General features: G+C 47.2%; 2 protein-coding genes across 2 annotated transcripts; both read right to left on the bottom strand.

Annotated features, from left to right (window-relative positions):
- Positions 1 to 795: 795 nt before the first annotated feature.
- Positions 796 to 2,938, bottom strand: LOC119932891 (zinc finger protein OZF-like). The gene is made up of 3 exons (XM_038752017.1): positions 2,792 to 2,938; positions 2,182 to 2,309; positions 796 to 2,038 (listed from the first exon to the last, which is right to left on the bottom strand). The coding sequence occupies exons 1-3, from the start codon at positions 2,936 to 2,938 to the stop codon at positions 796 to 798; spliced, it is 1,518 nt and encodes a 505-aa protein (XP_038607945.1).
- Positions 2,939 to 10,660: 7,722 nt separating this feature from the next.
- LOC119932890 (zinc finger protein OZF-like) lies at positions 10,661 to 16,396 on the bottom strand. The gene is made up of 4 exons (XM_038752016.1): positions 16,383 to 16,396; positions 14,076 to 14,245; positions 12,649 to 12,762; positions 10,661 to 11,949 (listed from the first exon to the last, which is right to left on the bottom strand). Exons 1-4 carry the CDS (start codon positions 16,394 to 16,396, stop codon positions 10,844 to 10,846), a joined length of 1,404 nt encoding a protein of 467 aa, XP_038607944.1. The 3' UTR covers positions 10,661 to 10,843.
- Between the last annotated feature and the right edge of the window lie 1,619 nt (positions 16,397 to 18,015).

The raw sequence follows: 18,015 nt of genomic DNA, 5'->3' as shown, positions 1-18,015 counted from the left end.
TCTGTCTCCCCCTTCTAGACTGTGAGCCTGTTGTTGGTTGGGGACTGTCTCTATATGTTGCCAACTTGTACTTCCCAAGCGCTTAGTATAGTGCTCTGCATACAGTAAGCACTCAATGAAATTAAATGAATGAAATGAAATGAATAATAATATTCGCTAAATAATTCATTGAATTCATTTTTGAGGAGGGGAGTAACATGCCCAGAGCGTTTCTGTACAAAGATGATCTGGGCAGCAGCGTGAAGTATGGACTGAAGTGGGGAGAGACAGGAGGATGGGAGTTCAGAGAGGAGGCTGATGCAGTAATACAGTTGGGATAGGATAAGAGATTGAACCAGCAAGGTAGTGGTTTGGATGGAGAGGAAAGGGTGGATCTTGGCGATGTTGCGGAGGTGAGACTGGCAGGTTTTGGTTTTGAGACCAGCAAGATCGGATGTGAGACTGTGAGCTCCATGTGGGACAGCGACTGTATCCAATCCAATTAATTAAGCGCTTAGTACAGTGCTCTGCACAGAGTAAGCACTCAATAAATACAACTGAGTAAATTAATTCTCATCACCCTCTGCACTTAGAACTGTGCTGAAAATATAGTGAGTGCATCACAAACGCCAATTAGAAAAACCCCATTGATGCAGAAAGATGTTTTATTGACAGAGAATTGGGAACTTGGGTCATGCTACAAACAACTTTCCTTACAGTACAGAGAATATGTGGGAACACAAGGGAGTCAGTTCACAAAATCAGGCCTCAGTGATAGAGCATACTGACTGTTCACAAAGGCAGGCTCCTCTAGGCTCAAGAACACTGCCTAGTTTTGTGGGTTCTCTTGCGGGCAGTTAGAGTCCCTATCCGGCTGAAAGCTTTCCCACACTGCTGGCAACTGTATAGTTCCTCTCCAGTATGCAGACGCTGATGCACAGTGAGTTTCCCTGGGCTCCGGAAGCTTTTTTCGCAGTTGGGACACTGGTAAAGTTTGTCTCCAGTGTGAATCCTCTGATGGACCCCGAGAATTCTCATCTGACTAAAGGCTTTTCTGCAGTCAACACATTCAAAGGGCTTCTCTCTTGTGTGAATTCTCATGTGGGCCACTAATTGGCATTTAACCCTGAAGCTGTTCTCACAATGGGGACACACACAGGGTTTGTTGCCCTTGTGAATCCTCTCATGAACTGTCAGAGTGCCCTTCTGGCTGAAGGCCTTCCCACACTCGAGGCATTCAAAGGGCTTCTCTCCTGTGTGCACTCGCATATGCACTCGAAGATTTCCTTTGGTCTTGAAGTTCTTCAGGCACTCCAGACATTGATAGGGTCTTTCTCCAGTGTGGACTCTCATGTGGACAGTGAGACTGGTCTTCTCGCTGAATCTTCTCTCACACTGGAGACACACACAGGGTTTGATGCCTTTGTGAATCCTCTCGTGTTTCATCAGATTGCCCTTCTGGCGGAAAGCCTTCCCACACTGGAGACATTCAAAGGGCTTCTCTCCCGTGTGCACTCGCTTATGTGTTTTGAGATTTTCTTTTGTCTTGAAGCTCTTCTGGCACTCTGGACATTGGAAGGGTCTATCTCCAGAGTGGACTCTCATATGGGCAGTGAGGTGTCCCTTCCGCCTGAAGCCCCTGGCACACACACCGCACTTATAGGGCTCCTCTCCAGTGTGCAACCTCATGTGTGTGATGATATTTTCTCGACTTCTGAAGGTCTTTCCACACTCATGACATTCAAAGGGCTTCTCTCCTATGTGCACTAGCTGATGGATTTTCAGATTTCCTTTGCTTTTGAAGTTCTTCCAGCATTCCAGACATTGAAAGGGTCTCTCTCCAGTGTGGACCCTCATGTGGGCAATGAGATTTCCCTTGTGTCTGAAGTCCCTGAAGCACATTTCACACTTATAGGGCTCCTCTCTCATGTGGATCCGCTCATGGTTAATAAGGCATTTTCTCCACCTGAAGCTTTTCTCACACTTAGCACAGGAGTACATCTTCTCTCGATGGTGTTCCTTCTGGTGAATTCTGAGACATTCCAGGCTCTGGAAGCTCCTTCCACATGTATTACATTGGTGACATTTTACAACAGGACAAGAGGCCCGCTGGACAGTGCAGTTACCTCTCTGTTTGGAAAATGGGGATACAGCTTGGGTGGTTGGCTGCAGTTTTCTTTCAAATTTGCAGCCCCTCTCTACTGGCAGGTCTCGTTTCCTCTTAGATCTCCATGGATTAGCCAGGGATCTTCCTCTTTGAGGATGGTGGGAAACATCTCCATGGGATTCTGCAAATGCTGTGCTGGACGTTTGCTCTTCCCTGATTTCTTCTGTGTAAGGAAGAAAAGCACTGAGTCAGAACATTGTTCATGAAAACAGACAGACAAATGGTGAAGCCAGAATTAGTATCGAGCTCCTTCTGATTTCCATACCAATGCACTAGGCCACACTGCTCCTCTCTATATTAGGGGCTTAGGGCAGAGACATCCAGGCTTACCTATCCAGACCTCTCTGGGGAAAATCCACTTGTGGTGAGATGGAGGTTTGGGAATCCACGGATCCTTCCCCTTCTCCAGTTGGCGGATACACCGAGGCTTCGGACGCCCGGCTCCTGGGGAAGCAAACAGTGAAGAGGAATGAGTGGAGATTTATGATAGACACAGCTGTCCTCCTCCCTTTCTCCTCCCACCCGCTATGTCCTGAGAGCCTAGTATTCTGACAGTGTTGGTGAGTGGGATTTCAGCACTCCCTATCACACTGATAAACTGGAATCTTGTCCACAACGAGCTGGAGGGGAGCACCATTGACCCGCCTGGTTCTCCGTGTCCTTACCCAGTGACCATAGATGTCTGTAGTTCTCCAACATGACGGTAGCATAGAGCTCCCTCTGAGCTTCTGCCAGGCTCTCCCATTCCCACTGGGTCAGAAAGATGGCCACGTCCTCGAACGTCACCTCCATTCTTCCCTGCTGTTCTTCCTCCAATTCCTGGAGATCCAAATGCTGGGGACGAAAGGGTGCTGCTGGGGAGAAGAGAGAACAGCTAGGGAATCATTTTGATTGAGTGTCTCCTGTGTGCAGAGTAATAATAATAAGGAAATTTGTTAATGATGATAATAATAATGGTATTTGTTAAGTCCTTATTACACTGTTCTAAGAGCTGGGGTAGGTACACAGTAATCACGTTGCCCCATATAGGCCTCACAGTCTTAATCCCCATTTTACAGATGAGGTAACTGAGGCACAGAGAGGTAAAGTGACTTGCCCAAGTTCACAAGCTGAGATTAGGACCCAGATCCATTTGACTCCCAGCCCAAGGCTCTATAAACTAGGCCACTGGACTCCATCCAGATTTGCCCTTTTTGCCCCCAAAAGAAGAGTTTGAAGCATTCCAACAAAATACACGAGTCTCTGACCAGGAGGAGCAGACTACATACTCAGGGCAACAGCAGAAATAAAAGACTTATCAATGGTATTTATTGAGCACTTACTGTGTGTAGTCCTCTAGACCACTTCTTGTGGGCAGGGAATGTGTCAGTTTCTCCCAAGCACCTTAGTACGGTACTCTTCTCACAGTCAGCACTCAGTAATGATTGACTGCAGAGCACTGTACTCAGTCATTGAGAGAGTACACAAAGATATTCTGCTTCAGGAATAACCTTCCCATCATTTAAATCCTAATGGACCCCCCCCCAGAGAAAGCTTCCCACGCACCCCATACAATTTTACATATCGCCTAGCAAAATAAACAAGTGCATCCCCCCTTAGGAACGCCTCCCTTTGATAACGTCATCACCTCAGGTACACCTCCCCCCTGCCCCTGCTCCTTAAAATGAAACATGAAGATAGTAACTTACGAATTCCCAGTCTGTCCTTCCCGTGGGAGCTCTGAGCCTCCTCTTCTGGATTCCAGCTCCTCAAGGACGAAGTCTACAGCTCTAGCTGAGTTGGGTTGTGTCTTTTATACACTAGTGGATATCTCCTCCACCCGACACTCCCCTGAGAACTCGTGTGAACATACTCAAGAGCCGTTAACAAGCTTGACAATTCAGGAGTCCCTATCCCAGAGATGCCCGTCAAATAAACTGAAATGCTACCACACCTCTTATAGGAGTATTAAGGATCCCAGTGTGCATTTTAAAGGAGTATATTTGCAAGGACGACATTTGCCAGCAACAGTTTAATTACAGAAGGACTGGAATTCATTGAGAAATGGAGGCTAAGTGCCAAATGATTGTCTTAACCACACAGCCCACCCCCTCCTCGCCCCACACACTGGCTGGGCATCATCCATGGAAAGTCAAGCTAGCTTGAAAGTCATCCGCCAAGCTAGATCTCTTCCTCCCTTCAAGGCCCTGCTGAGAGCTCACCTCCTCCAGGAGGCCTTCCCAGATTGAGCCCCTTCTTTCCTCTCCCCCTCGTCCCCCTCTCCATCCCCCCGTCTTACCTCCTTCCCTTCCCCACAGCACCTGTATATATGTATATATGGTTGTACATATTTATTACTCTATTTATTTATTTATTTATTTATTTTACTTGTACATTTCTATCCTACTTATTTTATTTTGTTGGTATGTTTGGTTCTGTTCTCTGTCTCCCCCTTTTAGACTGTGAGCGCACTGTTGGGTAGGGACTGTCTCTATGTGATGCCAATTTGTACTTCCCAAGCGCTTAGTACAGTGCTCTGCACATAGTAAGCGCTCAATAAATACGATTGATTGATTGATTGATTGAAGTACAAATTGGCAACTTATATGATGAAGCAGAGGTCCCAGAGGCCTCACTTGGGTGAGACTGTGGGGGGTTTCTGGGGGAGGCATGGGGGCAGCCCAGGGGGTAGGGAGGAGTTGGGTATCTGAGAGGAGGACTGGGATGGGCTGACTAGAAAGGGGAGGGTTGAAAGGTCATGGAGGGGCCTGGTAAAGACAGCAATAACTACTTAATCCGGTGATAACCTGAGGAGATGACTGAATTGTCCTTTTGTCCTGGAGAGTGAAGAGGCCCGCTGTTAGGCGTGAATAGACTGGGTTGGTATGAACAGTAGGAGAAAGCGGGGGCAGAGTGGGTGTGAATGCAGGCAACCTTTGAAATGTAAAAATTTGTGAACCTGGGCCCTTGTCATCTGGGGTTGTGACTTGCCTAAATTCCCTCATCTGTAAAAATAGGTCAGCTGACAGAGAAGTGGGGAACCCCGGATTAGAAACCAGGTCCTTCAAACTCCCAGGCCCGGGCTATCTACTAGCCCACAGTGCTCCTCTCTCTATTGGAGGCTTAGGACAGAGACATCCAGGCTTACCAGTCCAGGCCTCTCCTAGGAAAGTCCATTTGTGTTGAGAAGGAGGCTCGGGAATCCATGGATCTTCCCCCTTCTCAAATTGGCAGATATACCGAGGCTTCAGACGCCCGGCTCCTGAACAGAAAAGAGGAATGAGTGGAGATCTATGACAGAGTCAGATGTCCTCCTCCCTTTCTCCTCCCATCTGCTATGTCCTGAGGGCAAACTACTCTGACAGTAATAATAATTTGTTAAGCTCTTACTATGTGCCAAGCACTGTACTAAGCGCTAAGGTAGATACAAGGTAATCAGGTTGTCCCACGTGGGCCTCACAATCTAAACCCCCATTTTACAGGTGAGATAACTACAACACAGAGAAGTTAAGCTGCTTGCCCAAGATCACACAGCATACAAATGGCAGAGAGGGGATAACAATAATAATTATGGTATTTGCTAAATGCTTACCAGGTGCCAGGCACTGTACTAAGCACTTGGGGTGGCTACAAGCAAATCGGGTTAGACACAGTCCCTGTCCCTCTTGAGGCTCACAGTCAATCCCGTTTTACTGAGAAGGTTACTGAGGCCCAGACAAGGAAAGTGACTTGCCCAAGGTCACACAGCAGAGTCGGGATTAGAACGCATGACCTTCTGACTCTCAGGACTGTGCCCTATCCACTAGGCTAAGATGAGTTGGTGAATTTTACTTTCATTGTACTTTATTATACTTTCCAAGCGCTTAGTACAGTGCTCTGCACACAGTAAGCGCTCAATAAATACGACTGAATGAATGAATGGGATTTCACCACTCCCTACCTCGGTTTGGGGAGTAGAAAGGAAGGTAAACCAAAGAAACTGACAATCCGGGAGCTCAATCTAGAGAAGCAATGTGACGCGGTGCAAAGAGCCCGGGCTTTGGAGTCAGAGGTCATGGGGTCAAATCCCGGCTCCGCCACTTGTCAGCTGTGTGACTTTGGGCAAGTCACTTCACTTCTCTGTGCCTCAGTTACCTCATCTGTAAAATGGGGATTAAGACTGTGAGCCCCACGTGAGACGACCTGATCACCTTGTACCCTTCCCAGCACTTAGAACAGTGCTTTGCACGTAGTAAGCACTTAATAAATGCCATTATTATTATTATTATTATCCGGGGAGTCTCCTGCCCCGACCTATATACAGAACTGTCCAGGCTGTCCAAAGCAACCCCCCTCAATCTCGGAATGCCGTACCAACCGCCTCCCACCCGTGGACTGTTGACAGCAAAGGGGCTCAATCGATCAGATTTATTGAGCACTTACTGTGTGCAGAGCACTGTACTAAGCGCTTTAACAGTATAGGAAAGAATGAAGCTGTTCTAACCACCTCCCTTCCCCATCACCTCGACTCACTCTCTTTTGCTCTCCCCCCCCAAAGAAATTATGTATATAACTATACATCTATAATTCTATTTATTTATATTGATGTGTTTACTTATTTTGATGTCCCCCCCACCCCAGACTATAAGCCTGGCGTGGGCAGGCATTGTATCTCTTGCTTAATTGTATTTTCCAAATGCTTAGTATAATGCCCTGCACATAATACGCGTTCAATAAATACGATGGAATTAATGAATGTGTGGAGAGCATAAGGGATTGAGCTATCGTATTTACTGAATGCTTCCTTTGTGCGGTGTAATAATAATGGTATTTGTTAAGCGCTTACTATGTGCCAAGCACTGTTCTAAGCACTGGGATAGATACAAGGAGAAGCAGCATGGCTCAATGGAAAGAGCACGGGTTTGGGAGTCAGAGGTCATGGGTTCAAATCCAGCCTCCGCCAAGTGTCACCTGTGTGACTTTGGGCAAGTCACGTAACTTCTCTGGGCCTCAGTGACCTCATCTGTAAAATGGGGATGAAGACTGTGAGCCCCCCGTGGGACAACCTAATCACCTTGTAACCTCCCCAGTGCTTAGAACAGTGCTTTGCACACAGTAAGCGCTTAATAAATGCCATCATTATTATTATAAAGGAGCCAAGCACTGTTCTAAGCGCTGGGATAGATACAAGGTAAGTAAGCGGCTAGGAGAGCCCTGAGACTGTGAGCCCCCCGTGGGACAACCCGATCACCTTGTAACCTCCCCAGTGCTTAAAACAGTGCTTGGCACATAGTAAGCGCTTAACAAATGCCATCACTATTAGTAATAATAATAACGATGAGAAGTAAGGATTATAAAGACTGTGAGCCCCCCATGGGACAACCTGATGACCTTGTAACCTCCCCAGCGCTTAGAACAGTGCTTTGCACATAGTAAGCGCTTAATAAATGCCATCATTATAATTATTATTATGGTCGTGTAGAGGTCGTGTACAGTATCTACTGTATCAGCCTCCTCTCCGATCTCCCATCCTCGTGTCTCTCCCCTCTTCAATCCATACTTCATGCTGCTGCCCGGATTGTCTTTGTCCAGAAACGCTCTGGGCATATCACTCCCCTCCTCAAAAATCTCCAGTGGCTACCAATCAACCTACGCATCAGGCAGAAACTCCTCACCCTGGGCTTCAAGGCTGTCCATCACCTCTCCCCCTCCTACCTCACCTCCCTTCTCTCCTTCTCCAGCCCAGCCTGCACCCTCCGCTCCTCTGCCACTAATCTTCTCACCATTCCTCGTTCTCCCCTGTCCCGCCGTCGACCCCTGGCCCACGTCATCCCCCTGGCCTGGAATGCCCTCCCTCTGCCCATCCGCCAAGCTAGCTCTCTTCCTCCCTTCAAGGCCCTACTGAGAGCTCACCTCCTCCAGGAGGCCTTCCCAGACTGAGCCCCCTCCCCCCGGCCCCCTCCATCCCCCCGCCTTACCTCCTTCCCCTCCCCACAGCACCTGTATATATGTATGTGTGTTTGTATGTATTTATTACTCTATTTTATTTGTACATATTTATTCTATTTATTTTATTTTGTTAATATGTTTGGTTTTGTTCTCTGTCTCCCCCTTCTAGACTGTGAGCCCACTGTTGGGCAGGGACTGTGTCTATATGTTGTCAACTTGTACTTCCCAAGCGCTTAGTACAGTGCTCTGCACACAGTAAGTGCTCAATAAATACGATTGAATGAATGAATGACTTGTCTGCCGTGTTTCTGGGCCTCAGTTTCCCCCCTCTGTAAAATGGGGATTAAAAGACCAGCGTTCAGAACAGTGCTTGGCACATAGCGCTTAACAAATACCAGTAAGCGCTCAATAAATACGATTGAATGAATGAATGAATGAATGAATGAATGAATGAATGAATGAGCTCCCTCTGAGCGTCTGTCAGGCTCTCCCATTCCCGCTGGGTCAGGAAGATGGCCACGTCCTCAAAGTCACTTCCATCCATCCCTGCTCTTCTTCTTCCAGTGGCTGAAGAACCAAATGCCTGGGAAAAAAGCCTGGGAAAAAGAAAAAAGAACAGTTGGGCAGTCATATTAACTGCTTAGTACCGTGCTCTGCACACAGTAAGTGCTCAATAAATACGAATGAATATTGATTGAGCGCTTACTTTGTGCAGAGTGCTGTGCTAAGCACTTGCAAGAGCACAATAAAACAGACACATTTCTCGCCCACAACGAGCTTACACTCCTAGAGAGGAGGCTAGGGAAGTGAGCCACTGACACTTGTGTGCACACACACACCCCCCACACCCCACCCCTGAGGAATAACTAGAAACAAATACTAATCAGATCCCCTGCTGGGGGCTGGAGCCTTCTCTTAAAGTTGAACCTAGGCATATTTCCTTTATTTCTTTTTTAAAGGGCATAAATTATGTGTTTCCCATGTGCCAGGCACTGTGCTAAGCCCTGTGGGTAGATACAAGCTTGGGACTAACAATCTTACACACAGGGAACTGAAGCCCAGAGAAGTAAAGTGACTTTGCCCAAGGTCAGCTGGCAGACAAGAGAAGCAGCTTGGCTCAGTGGAAAGAGCACGGGCTTTGGAGTCAGAGGTCAGGGGTTCAAATCCCGGCTCTGCAAAATGTCAGATGGGTGACATGGGCCAAGTCACTTAACTTCTCTGTGCCTCAGTTCCCTCATCTGTAAAATGGGGATTAAGACCGTGAGCCCCACGTGGGACAACCTGATCACCTTGTATCCCCCCAGCGCATAGAACAATGCTTTGCACATAGTAAACGCTTAACAAATACCATCATTGTTATTATTATTAATGGAGCTGGGATTGGAACCCAGATCCCTGTGACTCTCAGCCTCAGGCTCTATGCACTAGGGCACTGTACTCCATCCAGCCTTGCCCTTTCTCCCTGAAAAAAGAGGGTTTGAAGCATTCTATCAAAACATGCATTAGTTTCTGATCAGGTGCAGACTAGGTACTCAGAAGGCATATGACAGAAAAGGAAAGATCAATGGTATTTATTGAGGTCTCATTATTTGCATTCCTCTACACTGTAGTCAGGGAATGTGTCTGTTTACATTTATACTGCATTCTCCCAAGGATTAAGTACTGTAAAGCACTGTACTAAGTGCTTGGGTGATTGCAAAAAGATGTTCTGTGTCAGGAATATCCTTCCCATCGTTTAAACCCCCAAAGCACCTCCCCTCCCAAAAAAGCTTCCCACACACTCCATACAATTTCACCTTCCCCCTAGCAAGATAAATGCATCTCCCATTAGACGAGGATGTCATGGCCTCAGGTCCTTCCTTTCCTCCCCAACCCAACCTTCAAATAAGACATAAAGTAACTTACAAATTCCCAGTCTTTCCTTCTAGTGGCAGTTCTGAGCCTCCTCTTTTGGATTCCAAAGCCTCAAGGATAAAACTTACAGGTCTAGCTGCATTGGGTTGTGTCTTCCCCCATGACACTCCCCTGAGTTCTCCCTCCCTCCTTCCTTCCCCTAGACAATAGAGATGTTTTAGCAGGACTGATCAATGATAAACACAAGCCTTAGATTGGTGTTATGCCCAGGGGAGTGTGATTACACTTTAGAGTCATTAAAAAGTTTGACAATTCAGAGGCCCCAAGAGGTGCGAACTCAGAATTTCCCCATTTCTGGAAGAGGAGGAAGGTTCTCTGACCAACCTGGTATCTTATTGTCGCAGGTCACCCCCCTAATTGTGGCAGGTCATACCCCCACCTCATCCCATTCCCATGTGGGGTGACCCAAAACCCACATACTTCCAAACAAGCATCTGTCACTGCTTTAGAGAGCAGTCAGACGTAGAGTTCATTCAGTGATTCCTAGCACCAAAGTTCCTATTCAGACCGTGAGCCCCATTTGTGGCAGCGACTGTATCCAACCCGAAAGATTCGCATCTCCCCTCAGTGCTTAGAACAGCGCTGGACTCGTAGTGAGCGCCTCACAAACACCATTAAGATAACCACTGACCAAAAAAGATGTTTTATTGACAGCTTTGAGAAAGAAAACAAGACATGGGGAACTTTGGTCACGCTACAGACAACTTTCCTTGCAGTACAGCGAACATGCTGGAGAATGAGGGAATCAGTTCACAAAGTCAGGCACCACCATCCTGGCAGCAGCGATGGAGTATCCTGGCTGCTCCCGGGGCCTACATCTTTTTCTGTTGTGGATACTCTTGAGGGCAGGTAGACTCCCCGTCCAGCTGAAAGTTTTCACTGAGGGCGTTCACAAGGCTTCTCCCCTGCGTGAACTGTCTTGTGGGCCGCCAACTGGCATTTGAATTTGAAGCTTTCCTCACAATGGGGACACACATGGGGTTTGATGGCTGTGTGGCTCCTCATGTGCGCCATCATACTGCTCTTATGTAGGAAGGCCTTCCCACACTGGAGACATTCAAAGGGCTTCTCTCCTGTGTGCACCAGGATATGCTTACGAAGACTTCCACTACTCTTGAAGTTCTTCGGGCACTTCTGACATTGAAAGGGTCTTTCTCCAGTGTGGACTCTCATATGGGCAACGAGACAGTGCTTCTCGTTGAAGCGACTCTCACACTGGAGACACACGTAGGGTTTGAGGCTTTTGTGATATCTCTCATGCCTCCTAAGAGTGCCCCTCTGGAAGAAGGTCTTCCCGCATGTGAGGCATTCAAATGGCTTCACTCCCGTGTGCAACCACATATGATCTCGAAGAGTTCTTTTGATTTTAAAGGTCTTCTGGCACTCTGGGCATTGAAAGGGTCTTTCTCCAGTGTGGCTTCTCATGTGGGCAATGACACTGTCCTTATCGCTGATTCTTCTGTCACAGTGGAGACACACATAGGGTTTGATGCCTTGGTGACTCCTCTCAAGCCTCAACAGAGTGCCCTTCTCGCTGAAGGTCTTCCCGCATTCAAGACATTCAAAGGGCTTCTCTCCCATGTGCAGCCGCATATGAACTTGAAGAGTTCCTTTGGTCTTAAACTTCTTATGGCACTCCGAGCATTGGAAGGGTTTTTCTTCACTGTGGACCTTCATGTGGGCAGTGAGGAGTTTCTTCCGTCTGAATTCCCTGGCGCACACACTGCATTTATAGGGCTCTTCTGCAGTGCGCAACCTCATGCGCGTGGTAAAATTTTCTCGATTCCCACACTCAAGATGCTCAAAGGGCTCCTCTTCCATGGGCATTGGCTTCTGCTGCTCCCTCCTCTCTACCGGCCGGTCTCGTTTCCTCCTAGATCCCCACTGATTCTCCAAGGACCTTCCCCTTGGAGGATGGTGGGAAACGTTTCCATGGGGTTCTGCAATCACTGTATTGGGCATTTGCTCTTTCCTGATTTCTTCTGTGTGACGAAGAGGAGCATCGGGTCAATACGTTGTTTGTGAAAAAGGAAAATTCAGTTTGGTTTCTACCGTATTGTAAAGCACATTACCAGACACGTTCTCAACCACCCAATGTTAAAGGAAGTTTCTCACACTTGCTTTCCTTCCAATATAATTGATTAATGGTTTTCTTAATGAGATGCAGTATACCCTAGTGGAGAGAACTTGTGCCTATGGGCCAAAAGGTCTGGGTTCCAATCCTAGGCTCTGCCACTTGTCTGCTGTATTACCTTGGACAAGTCACTTCACTTCTCTGAGCCTCATCTGCAAAATGGGAACTCAGTACCCATTTTTCTTCCTACTTAAAACTGAGCCCCAAGCACGACAGGGATTACCCGCCAAATTAACTTTTATCTACGCCAGGGTATCTTTTTAAAATGGTGTTAGTTTAAGTGCTTACCAAGAAAGTCAGTTAGACAAATAATAGACAGTCCGTGTCCCACATGGGGCTCACAGTCTTTATCCCCATTTTATAGATGAAGGAACTGAGGCAAGTGAAGTGAACCGAAGTGAAGTGACAGGCCCAAGTTCACAGAATAGGCAAGTGGCAGAGCTGGAATTAGAATCCATGTCCTTCTGATTTCTAGGTCTGGCCTTTCTGCTTGGTCACATTGCTCCTCTCCCTATTAGAGACTTAGGGCAGAGACATCCAGGCTTACCTGACCAGGCCTCTTCGGAGAAAATCCATCTGTGGTGAGATGGAGGTTCGGGAAACCATGGGTCTTCCCCCTTCTCCAGTTGGCGGATACACTGAGGCTTCGGCTGCCCGGCTCCTGGGGAAGCAAACAGGGAAGAAGAATGAGTGGAGATCTATGACAGGCACAGGTGTCCTCTTCCCTTTCTCCTCCCATCTGCTATGTCCTGGGAGCAAACTACTCTGACAGTGGCAGAGTTGGTGAGTGGGATTTCACCGCTCCCCATCCCTCCCTGGAGATCAGAAATATCAGAAAAGCTGGAATCTCATCCATGGAGTTTCCTACCTGGGCTATATAGTAAACTGGCTAGACCCCCATGGTAACCCCCTCAATCTCGGGATGCTGTACCATCCACCCGTGCACTATGAACAGCACACGGGATAGATCAATAATATTTATTGAGTGATCTATATTGGATCTATTGGATCTTTCCCCTTCTCCAGTTGGCGGATACACCAAGGCTTCGGCCAACCGGCTCCTGGGGAAGCAAACAGGGTTGAAGAGTGAGTGGAGATCTATGACAGGCACAGATGCCCTCCGCCCTTTCTCCTCCCATCTGAGGAGGAGCTGGCTCAGCATGGCTCAGTGGAAAGAACACTGGCTTGGGAGCCTGAGGTCATGGGTTCTGATTCCAGCTCTGCAACTTGTCAGCTGGGTGACTTTGGGCAAGTCACTTCACTTCTCTGGGCCTCAGTTACCTCATCTATAAAATGGGATTAAAACTGTGAGCCCCACGTGGGACAACATGATCACCTTGTATCCCCCCAGCGCTTAGAACAGTGCTTCGCACATAGTAAGCACTTAACAAATGCCATCATTATTATTATTATCTGCTATTTCCTGGGAACAAACTATTCTGACAGTGGCAGAGTTGATGAGTGGGATTTCACCACTCCCCATCACTCCTTGGGGATCAGAAATATCAGAAAAGCTGGAATCTCGTCCATGGAGTTTCCTACCTGGGTTATATAGTAAACTGGCCAGACCTTCCCCCACACACCCCACCCCTCGACAAGGTAAACCTCTCAATCTCAGAATGCTGTACCAACCACCTGTGCACTGTGGACAGCAGAGGGGATGGATCAATAATATTTATTGAGTGATTCCTGTGTGCAGAGCACTGTACTAAGTGCTTGAGAGAGTACAATAGAACAATACAGGAATGATTGAAATTGTTCCAACTATCTCCTGTCAGTGGGGAGCCGAGGGGATTGATCGATCATATTTATTGATCGCTTACTGTGTGCACCACCATACAGAGCAGTTGGGAGAACACAATATAACAGAGTTGTCAGACACATTCCCTGCACACAAGGAGCTTCTGGTCTAGAGGGGATTCGGGGCTGGTCGGTTGCCCTCCCGTCCCATAGGACGACTCTCTGGGCCCTTACCCACTGAACGTAGATGTCTGTAGTTCTCCAACATGACGGTCCTATAGAGCTCCCTCTGAGCGTCTGCCAGGCTCTCCCATTCCCACTGGGTCAGGAAGATGGCCACGTCCTCAAAAGTCACCTCCATCTGTCCCTGTTCTTCTTCTTCTGTGGGCTGAAGAACCAAATGCCTGGAAAAAAAGCTGGGGACAAGCTGGGGAAAAAAAGCTGGGGTGGGGACAAGAGGCAAGAACAGTTGGGCAATCATATGGATTGAGTGCTTACTTTATGCAGAGTGCTGTGCTAAGCACTTGTGAAAGTACAATAAAACAGACACATTCCCAGCCCATAACGACCTTATGGTCCTAGAAAAGAGGCTTAGGGAAGTGAGCCACTAACACTTGTACACATACACACACACACCCACCCCCCCACCCCGCCCAGGATTAGCTAGAAACAAATACTAACCAGATCCCCCTCTGGGGGCTGGGGGCTTAAAGCTGAACCTAGGCATATTCCCTTTATTTCTCTTTTCAAGGGCATATGTTCTGTTTCCCATGTGCCAGGCACAGTACTAAGTCCAGAGAAGTGAAGTGACAAGAGAAGCAGCGTGGCTCAGTGGAAAGAGCATGGGCTTTGGCATCAGAGGTCAGGGGTTCAAATCCTGGCTCTGCAAATTGTCAGCTGGGTGACTTTGGGCAAGTCACTTAACACCCCTGGGCCTCAGTTCCCTCATCTGTAAAATGGGGATTAAGACTGTGAGCCCCATGTGGGACAACCTGATCACCTTGTATCCCCCCAGCGCTTAGAACAATGCTTTGCACATAGTAAACATTTAACAAATTCCATCATTGTTATTATTATTATTAATGGAGCAGGGATTGGAACCCAGATCCCTGTGACTCTCAGCCCCAGGCTCTATGCACTAGGGCACTGTACTCCATTCAGCCTTGCCCTTTCTCCCTGAAAAAAGAGGGTTTGAAGTGTGCCATCAAAACATATATTAGTTTCTGATCAGGTGCAGACTAGGTACTCAGAGGGCATATGACAGAAAAGAAAAGATCAATGGTATTTATTGAGGTCTCATTATTTGCATTCCTCTGCACTGTAGTGAGGGAATGTGTCTGTTTACATTTATACTGTATTCTCCCAAGGGTTAAGTAGGGTTGACTGCAGAGCACTGTACTAAGTGCTTGGGCGATTGCAAAAAGATGTTCTGTGTCAGGAATATCCTTCCCATCGTTTAAACCCCCAAAGCACCTCCCTTCCCAAAAAAGCTTCCCACATACTCCATACAATTTTACCTACCCCCTAGCAAGATAAATGCATCTCCCATTAGAGGAGGATGATGCCATGGCCTCAGGTCCCTCCTTTCCTCCCCCACCCATCCATAAATTAAGACATAAAGTAACTTACAAATTCCCAGTCTTTCCTTCTGGTGGTAGCTCTGAGCCTCCTCTTTTGGAGTCCAACGCCTCAAAGATAAAACCTAGAGGTCCAGCTGAGTTGGGTTGTGTCGTCCCCTATGACACTCCCCTGACAACTCGCGAGATTACACTTTAAAGCTGTTAACCAGTTTGAGAATTGAGGCCCCAAGAGGTGCGAACTCAGATTTTCCCCATTTCTGGAACAGGAGGAGGGTTCTCTGACCCACCCTGTCTCTGTCACAGGCCACACCCCTAATTGTGGCAGGTCATACCCCTACCTCAGCCCATTCCCATTCGTGGTGACCCAAAAGCCACATACTTCCAAACATGCATCTGTCACTGCTTTAGAGAGCAGTCAATCAATCAATCAATCAATCGTATTTATTGAGCGCTTACTATGTGCAGAGCACTGTACTAAGCGCTTGGGAAGTACAAATTGGCAACACATAGAGACAGTCCCTACCCAACAGTGGGCTCACAGTCTAAAAGGGGGAGACAGAGAACAGAACCAAACATACCAACAAAATAAAATAAGTAGGATAGAAATGTACAAGTAAAATAAATAAATAAATAAATAAATAGAGTAATAAATATGTACAACCATATATACATACATGTATATATATATACATATATACAGTCACTAGAGGTAGGGTTCATTCAGTGATTCTTAGCACCAAAGCTCCTCTTCAGACTGTGAGCCCCATGTGAGGCAGCCACTGTAACCAACCCAAAAGATTCGCATCTCCCCTCAGCGCTTACAACCACGCTGGACTCGTAGTGAGCGCCTCACAAACACCATTCAGAAAACCACTGACCAAGAGAGATGTTTTATTGACAGCTTTGAGAAAGAGAACAAGACACGGGGAACTTGGATCATGCTACAAACAACATTCCTTACAGTACGGCAATCATGCCGGAGAATAAGGGAATCAATCAATCCATCAATCAATCGTATTTATTGAGCGCTTACTATGTGCAGAGCACTGTACTAAGCGCTTGGGAAGTCCAAGTTGGCAACATCTAGAGACAGTCCCTACCCAACAGTGGGCTCACAGTCTAAAAGGGGGAGACAGAGAACAGAACCAAACATACCAACAAAATAGAAATGTACAAGTAAAATAAATAAATAAATAAATAGAGTAAGAAATATGTACAACCATATATACATATATACAGGTGCTGTGGGGAAGGGAAGGAGGTAAGACAGGGGGATGGAGGGGGGACGAGGGGGAGAGGAAAGAAGGGGCTCAGTCTGGGAAGGCCTCCTGGAGGAGGTGAGCTCAGTTTACAAAGTCAGGCACTGCCATCCCACATCCCGGCTGCGGCGATGGAGCATCCTTGCCGCTCCCGGGGCCTACATCTTTCTCCGTTGTGGATTCTCTTGAGGGCAGGTAGGCTCCCCGTCTGGCTGACAGTTTTCAGTCAGTGTGTTCACAGGGCCTCTCTCCTTCCCGCACGTGAGGCATTCAAATGGCTTCGCTCCCGTGTGCAACCACATATGATCACGATGAGTTCTTTTGATTTTAAAGGTCTTCTGGCACTCTGGGCATTGGGGTGGGATTTGAACCCATAACCTCTGACTCCCAAGTCCCTACTCTTTCCACTGAGCCAAGCTGCTTCTCTAAATGCAGCCCCTGGGCATGTAATCAATTAACCTTATTTATTGAGGTTATATATGTATATACGTTTGTACATATTTATTACTCTATTTATTTATTTACTTATTTTGCTTGTACATATCTATCCTATTTATTTTATTTTGTTGGTATGTTTGGTTCTGTTCTCTGTCTCCCCCTTTCAGACTGTGAGCCCACTGTTGGGTAGGGACTGTCTCTATATGTTGCCAATTTGTACTTCCCAAGCGCTTAGTACAGTGCTCTGCACATAGTAAGCGCTCAATAAATACGATTGATGATGATGATGATGATTGAGCGCTTCCTGCGGGCAGTGCTCTGTACTGAGCACTTAAGGGAGCACTCTCTAACAATAAACAGACACATTCCCTGCCCACAGCGAGCTTGCAGTCTGGAAAAGAGGTTTAGGGGTGACAAACACACGTTCCCCACTGGAGGACTCAGAAACTGAATCGAGCCACATTCATTCATTCATCATTTATTCAATCGTATTTATTGAGTGCTTACTGTGTGCAGAGCACTGTACTAACGCTTAATTCAGTCAGTCAACCGTATTGATTGCACATTTCCTGCATGCAGAGCACTGTACAGAGCGCTTGGGAGAGTGTGCTCTAAGGATAAACATAGAGGCTATGGGTTCAAATTCCGACTCCGCCACTTGCCAGCTGTGTTACTTTGGGCAAGTCGCTTCACTTCTCTGGGCCTCAGTTCCCTCATCTGTCAAATGGTAATGAACCCCGTGAGAAGCAGCATGGCTCAGTAGAAAGAGCCCGGGCTTTGGAGTCAGAAGTCATGGGCTCAAATCCCGGCTCCGCCAATTGTCAGCTGTGTGACTTTGGGCAAGTCACTTCATTCATTCAATCGTATTTATTGAGCGCTGTGTGCAGAGCACTTTGC

This window comes from Tachyglossus aculeatus, chromosome 10 (genome assembly GCF_015852505.1).
Source record: "Tachyglossus aculeatus isolate mTacAcu1 chromosome 10, mTacAcu1.pri, whole genome shotgun sequence".
Lineage (NCBI taxonomy): Eukaryota > Metazoa > Chordata > Mammalia > Monotremata > Tachyglossidae > Tachyglossus > Tachyglossus aculeatus.
This window is presented reverse-complemented; position numbering and strand designations above follow the sequence as displayed.

Coding starts and splice junctions, on each gene's coding strand:
- LOC119932890 (XM_038752016.1), bottom strand. Junction 12,763..14,075: donor CAGACATCTACGTTCAGTGG/GTAAGGGCCCAG, acceptor TTGCTTCCCCAG/GAGCCGGGCAGCCGAAGCCT. Junction 11,950..12,648: donor CTCCGAAGAGGCCTGGTCAG/GTAAGCCTGGAT, acceptor TTCGTCACACAG/AAGAAATCAGGAAAGAGCAA.
- LOC119932891 (XM_038752017.1), bottom strand. CDS start 2,938: ATGGAGGTGACGTTCGAGGACGTGGCCATCTTTCTGACCCAGTGGGAA. Junction 2,310..2,791: donor GTAAGGACACGGAGAACCAG/GCGGGTCAATGG, acceptor TTCCTTACACAG/AAGAAATCAGGGAAGAGCAA. Junction 2,039..2,181: donor AGAGGAAACGAGACCTGCCA/GTAGAGAGGGGC, acceptor TACATGTGGAAG/GAGCTTCCAGAGCCTGGAAT.